The sequence below is a fragment of the Aegilops tauschii genome, chromosome 5 (genome assembly GCF_002575655.3).
Source record: "Aegilops tauschii subsp. strangulata cultivar AL8/78 chromosome 5, Aet v6.0, whole genome shotgun sequence".
Classification (NCBI taxonomy): Eukaryota; Viridiplantae; Streptophyta; class Magnoliopsida; order Poales; family Poaceae; genus Aegilops; species Aegilops tauschii.
In genome coordinates this window covers 461,307,966-461,315,260 of record NC_053039.3, presented here as the reverse complement: position 1 = coordinate 461,315,260, position 7,295 = coordinate 461,307,966, and the positions used below count along the sequence as shown (strand labels likewise).

The window sequence follows — 7,295 nt, the reverse complement described above, 5'->3', positions numbered from 1 at the left end:
CCAACAAGCCACCCGCACAGCCTCACCTCTCGGGGCTGCCGGCATCCATGGCCCCAAGCCAACATCCCAATCCGCACCCGCATTGCCACCCACCAAAGGCACTAGCGGGAACGCCACTCCTTCCCACCCTAAGGCAACCCCGAACCCTGAACAACATGGCAAAACCGACGGAATCTGAATGAAGGAGAGTATAACCCTGCGGTCGCCCACCAACAACTACGGTGGCAGTCATTGGGCTTTGGATCGGCCCCATCGCCTAAGGCAGCTGGATCTTTTTTTAGGACTAGGCAGCTGGATCTAGGCTAGCACAATGCTCTCCGCTACTCCTCTCCTGGGAGCAACCAACACAACTCTGGCTACCGGCGATTCGAGAATGTCACTGCCCTACCAGCCGTAGGGCCCCAACCAGAAGGAAGCCCAGAGCTTCTGGCACCACAGGCTCCTGAAACCAACTCCTAGGGCATAGATCTACCACAACATGCATGCACAGCTCCTTCAGCACAGCAGCCCGCTGCTACGCCGCTGGGAACCGTCGCTCCACCCGACATCAAGAAATACATAACACATAGAATAGAGAGTGGGTTTTCAGCTCCCGGGTGCCTAGGCACCCTCTATGAACAGTAAAATGAAAACAAAATAGAAAAAAAATCAAAAAAAATCTGAAACTTTCCAACATCAAAGATGATCAAACTTTGTAGGTGCTTGCAAGTTTTCATGCAAAAAAACCCATTCGAGGAGCTCTACACACGAAAAAGATTTCCGCGCTTGAAGTTTTGAGCACTTTTAGTACCGAAATCTGAAACTCGTTTGTACACCTTTCTCTACATGATATTTTGGCGTAAGAACCTACAAAGTTTGATCATTTTTTATGTTGCAAAGTTTCATATTTTTTGAATTTTTTCTATTTTTTTGAATTTATTATTCATAGAGGGTGCCTAGGCACCCGGGAGCTGTTACACCTTTCTGCATAGAATATTGCCTCCAATTACCGTTTGTGTGCATATGAAAATTGCAGTTTCTGAGTTGATTGACTTTTTTGCACACAAAGAGCGACTTCAATTACCGTAAGTGACTTTCACTCAAAGAGTTTATGTAGATTTGGGAGAGGCTATTTTGCCTAGAAAAAAATGTTGTTCATCGATTCCACGTGACGTCTTCTATCGCCTTCATCTTCCTCCTTGTACCCTCATCGATGCGCCCTCTTGCCGCCGTCTCCCGTAGCAGGCGTGCCTGTTGCGCCGCCCTTCCCCACCCATGCGGCCGTGTCGCCTCCTCCATCTAGTTGTTGCATGTTGTCCCTCTAAACCTCATTCTTCGGCGCTAACTGATGTACTTGCACAGTCAGCCCTCTTGCTCACCTCCGTCGGCAACGCCGCCTCCCGTCTCCGGCAGGGCTTCATGCCTCGCGTCAAACTAATTGACGAGTGAATTGAGGTCTTACCAATATTTATTTTGTGCCAAATAAAATGGTATGTTTTTTTCTTTCTTTCTTTCTTTTTTACTTTTAAGTGTACCATGAGAAGGAGTAGATTTTTGGAGGCAAGAAAGGCAAACTACCCGCTACCCACTCCTTTGCTAAAAGCAAAAAACAAAAAAAAAACTGGCTACCCACTCCACTCCACTCCACTGGCCTTAGCTCGTCTGTCTGGGATGAGAAAGGAAAGCGGCGTTCGTTTGTTTTTCAAGAAAATTCCGATGTACACTGCGTGCCAAAACCGACCGAATGGCGCGCCGCACTAGGCGCTAGGCGGTGAGATAAGGCGCCGAGAGAAAGTCGCGAGCTGCGCTTCTCGCTGTCTCCACATTGCACTCTCGTCTTCCTCACTCACTCCCTCCTCGCGTGCTTCTGTGCGACGACCGATCCATGGAGAAGGCGGCGTCCTTCCTCTCCTCCCTCCTCGGCGGTGGCGGCGGGGGCGAGGAGCCGTCCGGAGAGCCGGCGGCGACGGTGGCGTCCATCCTCATATACCCCGTCAAGTCCTGCAGGGGCGTCTCCGTGCCGCAGGCCCCCGTCACCTCCACAGGTATCATTTTCTCGTGTGCCCCTCTCGTGTCCTGTGTCGTGTTGAGCTATGATCTGATGGCGGCGGCCGATGGACTGCAGGGTTCAGGTGGGATCGGCAGTGGTCGGTGGTGAACGGCAAGGGCAGGGCCCTCACGCAGCGGGTGGAGCCCAAGATGGCGCTTGTCGAGGTGGAGTTGCCGCCGGAGGCCTTCGACGAGGAGTGGCAGCCCGCCCTCGACTCCTACATGGGTATGCCATGCTCTTACTGTTTTCTTTTGGTTTAGCCGGCGGTTTGATCACACTAATTTAGTTTCCAGCAAATTCTTCTGTTTCCAGCAAATTGGTCAAGCAATACTGCCCGATCTATGCACTAGCAGATTTTTATTTTATTTTTGCGGGGATATGCGCTACCAGTAGATTTCATCAAAAGTAATTGTGTTTTTCTTCTCACAAAATTGGTTTCCAACCTTTTTGTCATCAAGTAACTGCGGTTATAAGTGCACCTGGGATGTGAACTGTGGTGTCCTTTCATTTTTTATACGTATATGTTTCAGAGTTAATCTCCACAAGATCAATTTTATTTGACCTTCTGCTGATTGCAGTTATAAGAGCGCCTGGAATGGACACGCTGAAGGTCCCTCTTGTTGCGGAACGCGCCACGCTCGATGATGTCTCCGTGTGGGAGTGGTCTGGTTCTGCCTATGATGAAGGAGCTGAAGCAGCCGAATGGCTCTCCTCCTATTTCGGGAAGCCAAGTCGCCTTGTGAGGTTTAAGGAAGGTGTATACCTTGTGGTGTTCTTTAACAGTCACAAAAAATACCTTGGATGTCTGTCTATTTGTTCAGAAAATGTTTTCTCGATCAGATCATCTATGGTACTGAGTGAGAATGTCTGTTTCTATGTTTTTGGCAGAGTCCGAAATCAGGCCGACTGATCCAGAGTATGCTCAAGGTTACAAGCTCATGTTTACGGATGTCTTCCCTTTCCTGATGGCCTCCCAGGTAGTACCTTCATACTTCACCGCTCAGACTATTTGCCTATGTATGAACTATGAAGGCTATGTGCACTGCTGATAAACACAAAGCTCAAGCTGACAGTTCAAATAATTTGTAGGGCTCACTGGATGCACTGAATGAGATTCTTAAGGAACCTGTACCGATCAATCGCTTCAGACCAAAGTAAGCAGGACACTGTATTTTCTGAAAAACCTTTTTGCCGGGGGTTTATGTATTAAAAATTATCATACCAGGTTGCTTAATATTCACCTATCTTTTGTGTTCTTACAAACATGGTTTGCTTTGACAGTATTTTAGTTGATGGATGCCACCCATACTCGGAGGATCTGTGGAAAACCATAAAGATAAACAAGCTGACATTTGACGGGGTGAAGTTATGCGACCGTTGCAAGGTAAAACTTTCAAGATCTGTTTCTGTGGTTGACATGCAAAGTACCACCAGGCATGCAACTCAACGACGGACGCACGATGGGGATTAGTTTCATTTATGAAGTTGTTCGTTTGTTTCATATAAACCTTACACCACCATAATTCAGTAGTATGATGTGCACTAAACATTCACACCGCACAATATAAATAGTTGAATACTCTATGCTTAGTTTCTCTGTTTGCTGATTCAGGTGCCAACCGTTAATCAAGAGAACGGAATACTTGGCACCGAACCAGCAGAAACTATGCTGACATTCCGGTCCGGTGAAGTGATCCGTCCGAGCCACAAGAATAAACACAAGGTAATTAATTGTCTCTTTCAACCTATTCTACTTTTGGCAATAGAACAAGCCGTTTACTGCTCGCATTTTTATCTTGTTTTGCAGGTGTACTTTGGGCAATATCTGGTCTGCAAGGAAGCGGTATCAGCAAAGGGAAAAGGGAGGATCGTCAAGGTCGGCGACCCGGTTTACGTTCTTCAGACATACCCTTCTTCGGACGAAGTTCCAGCCTGAGCAAGGGCATGGTAGCACCTACCATATACTCCCTCCGTCCCAAAACAAGTGTCTCAACTTTAGTACTACTGTTACTAAAGTTGAGACATTTTTGGGACGGGGGGAGTATGTTTTATGTGTGTTTCAAAGAGACGACCTGTTGGTTGAATTTGTGCACACATTGCGTAAATTCAACTTTGCAATAAAGTAAATTCAGCTTAGCAATAAAATCTTGACGAGCGTGACCGTCATGATCTCCATCTCAAACAATATCATCATCTGGTTCTTTAGCCTGTCGATCAGCCGAACAGTAGAATATAGTCACTCACTGATGTTCGTTAGGGAAGCCTTTGTCAGAGACTTATCAACTGACTGACGAACATGGTCACCATTATGAAATTCAGTGGCATGAGACATTCCAATAATCAAATCAGCCATGGGAGATGGCCGTCAGAAGTTATTTCTAGGACTAGCAAACGGGCTTGTATTTTCTCTGAAGTTCTTTCTTTCACCCACCTGATCGCTTGATCAAACTCTGTTTCCCACTCTCTTCTGCTAAATCAATGAAAAGCCAGCAGCAATGCAGCATGCTGGATCTTTCAAAAAAAAAAACCAACCATGGGACAAAGTATCACACAAGAAAATAATACACATGATACAGATTCATGACGATCGAACAATGCACCAGTATGATATGATGGGGTGTTTCTTAGAGGATGCCATGGTATGCTTGCGACGATGTCCCGAGTCCTGACGATGAAATTAAACATTTAAATAATATCTTTTTGCCTTTGCTCAAAAGCTGAAGTTTTCTCTTTATTGGCATTCTTGATAGTTTCAAGTTCTTCCTAGTGGTCTACAAGGGCATCGTTGACAGATTGAAGTTCATGATACTGCTCTATCAGGAATATTTTGACAGTTTCAATTTCATCCAGCTGCTATGGCGGGACCTTCTTGACACTTGTCTTGGATTTGAGTCAGCATAGCAATGGGTACCCGCAGCCCGCAAACCCGGCGGGTAAAACCCTATTAGCATAAGGGTTTGAGAAAAATAAATACTCATGGATTTATAAATAGGAAAAAATTATACCCATGGGGTAAGCCGTGTACGGGCACGGGAAGGCAATACCCATACCCACGTATCCGCATACCCATATACTAATTCCTTCCAACAGGTAGGTCCCATGTGTCGTTCATTAAAGGAAAAAGAACTTAGCAGCTTTAATGTAGGCTAACACAGCCGTTAGGCTCGACCCAAAATCCCCTCCCCTTACCCATGTGTGTGATCTTATTTAATGCATTGATCTTGTTTTGTGGAGTCATGATTTTTTCTCTGATTTTCTTGATCATATTATATTGTCTCCCTCATTTAATCATTTCGATGTAAGGGCTGCAGAATTATCTTCAATAAAAGGAAAAAGGAAAAAAAGTGTCTCTCTTGTTTGTCTTGTAATTGGAAAAAAGAAGAAAGAACAGATGTAAATGTTTCTCTAAAAAGTTCACTTACAGGCTACTCACCATGAATGTAATTAGCATTGTTTAGAGCCATCTAGTTCATGCTTATTCTATCCACTTCTGAAAATTAATACTGTTCTTTTTATTCCATCGCACATCAAATTGTGATATATATGGGTGTGTGCGCTGAAATGCTAAAATATGGTGTGTGTGTGTGTGTGTGTGTGTGTGTGTGTGTGTGTGTGCGTGCGCGCGCGTGCGTGCGTGCGTGTGTGTTTTACAATGCGAACAAAGCTACTACACAAGGACTACTTTACTCCCAAACCTACTTTCCTGAAAGATCCATGGTTTCGCCACCATTTTCGTATGCGGAAACCATTGTTTTGCGCATTATGGAGGGTGTGGAGGCACACGACCACTACTTCAAGATCACAAGAGATTGTTGCGGCCAACTCACTTTCTCGGCCAAGCAGAAGTGCACGGCTGCTCTCAGAAAGCTTACACTTGGTACTGCTGCAGATGCCATTGCTGAGATGGTCAGTATGGGGGAGAGCACGTGCCTGAAGACTACTGTCAAGTTTGCCCGTGCCGTGGTGGAGGTGTTTGGTCCTGAGTATCTCAGAGAACCAAATGCGCAGGACATAGAGAAGTTGTTGGCTATTGGAGAGGCAAGGGGGTTTCCAGGAATGTTTGGATCAATTGATTGCATGCATTGGCAATGGAAGAACTGCTCCAAAGGTTTGCGGGGAATGTATCAAGGTCACATCGGCCACCATCATAGTAGAAGTGATGGCATCACATGACTTATGGATTTGACATGTTTTCTTTGAAATGTCGGGATCTCACAACGACATCAACGTGCTTCAACGATCTCCGGTGTTCAGGAGGCTTTGCAATGGGGAATCACCGCCGTGCATCTACACCTTCAATGGCCGAGAGTACAACATGGGATACTATCTTGCTGATGGTATCTATTCTTAGTGGGTGGCGTTTGTGAACACCATATCCGAACTGCATGGCAACAAACAGAGCCACTTTTCAACAATGCAGGAAGCAGCTAGGAAGAATGTGGAGAGGGCATTTGGTGTGCCTCAAACTCATTGGGGAATTGTGCGGAGCGCTGCAATGATGTTGGAATCAGAAAATTTGTGGCAACTGATGACATGTTGTGTTATTCTGCACAATATGATTGTCGAGGATGACGGAGATCGTGTAGCCCAAACCCATGAATTTTTTTGAGGGGAAAGAGTACAAAAATCTACTCTTCAGCCAACACAAGGTTGGCAACTAGCTCTGCGTTCAGATCATCCGGAACACCCGCTACCACGTACATTTCATCCATTTTCCTAGCCCGGGCCGCCAGTAGATGAGCCACTTTGTTTTGATTCCTGCTGACATGTTGGACCTGAGCGGCAGCAAACTTTGCAAGCTCCACCTTGATATCAGCGAGTACTGGATAACATGCAGACAAATTACTGGTGCCCGGCCTGAGCTCATTCGTAATGTGCATGCAGTCTGTTTCCGCGATCATTGGGCCAGTATAAAGGGCGGACAAGTGTCGCAGCCCGGCCAGCAGTGCCTGCGCTTCAGCTTCCTCAGCGGAATTGCAACGCATGCCAAGTTCAGACAGCGAGAAGATGACATAACCCCTCTGGTCCCGCGCAATTGCACCCGAGTGGGATTCACCGCTACCCGTTAAAAACGCTGCATCCGTGTTCAGTTTGACCGTTCCCGCCACCGGGGGCCTCCAATGACTGGTAGTAGGCAACACAGTAGCTCCCACCCCTTGTCCATCTAGCCCTGCTGACAGAGGGAACAGAGAGATCCCCTTTGCCAATGCATGCTCGCACTGCATCTCCTTCTGCTTGCCCTTTATATCAATTTCCTCTCCCAAGA

The 7,295-nt window shown here is 46.4% G+C and overlaps 2 protein-coding genes across 2 annotated transcripts; both read left to right on the top strand.

Annotated features, from left to right (window-relative positions):
• Nucleotides 1–1,730: 1,730 nt before the first annotated feature.
• On the top strand, nt 1,731–4,174 carry LOC109763194 (uncharacterized). Its single transcript, XM_020322046.3, has 8 exons — nt 1,731–2,024; nt 2,105–2,254; nt 2,608–2,784; nt 2,918–3,006; nt 3,119–3,183; nt 3,311–3,413; nt 3,642–3,752; nt 3,837–4,174. The coding sequence occupies exons 1-8, from the start codon at nt 1,865–1,867 to the stop codon at nt 3,963–3,965; spliced, it is 984 nt and encodes a 327-aa protein (XP_020177635.1). The 5' UTR covers nt 1,731–1,864; the 3' UTR covers nt 3,966–4,174.
• Nucleotides 4,175–5,791: 1,617 nt separating this feature from the next.
• LOC141023018 (uncharacterized) lies at nt 5,792–6,202 on the top strand. Its single transcript, XM_073499322.1, has one exon. It carries the CDS (start codon nt 5,792–5,794, stop codon nt 6,200–6,202), a length of 411 nt encoding a protein of 136 aa, XP_073355423.1.
• The last annotated feature ends 1,093 nt before the right edge of the window (nt 6,203–7,295 follow it).

What these genes read in the sequence shown, in the direction of transcription:
- LOC109763194 (XM_020322046.3), top strand. Translation starts at nt 1,865, where the DNA reads ATGGAGAAGGCGGCGTCCTTCCTCTCCTCCCTCCTCGGCGGTGGCGGC. An exon ending in ATCAATCGCTTCAGACCAAA is followed by an intron (nt 3,184 to 3,310) that starts GTAAGCAGGACA and finishes TTGCTTTGACAG; the next exon opens with TATTTTAGTTGATGGATGCC. An exon ending in AGTTATGCGACCGTTGCAAG is followed by an intron (nt 3,414 to 3,641) that starts GTAAAACTTTCA and finishes TTGCTGATTCAG; the next exon opens with GTGCCAACCGTTAATCAAGA.
- LOC141023018 (XM_073499322.1), top strand. Translation starts at nt 5,792, where the DNA reads ATGGAGGGTGTGGAGGCACACGACCACTACTTCAAGATCACAAGAGAT.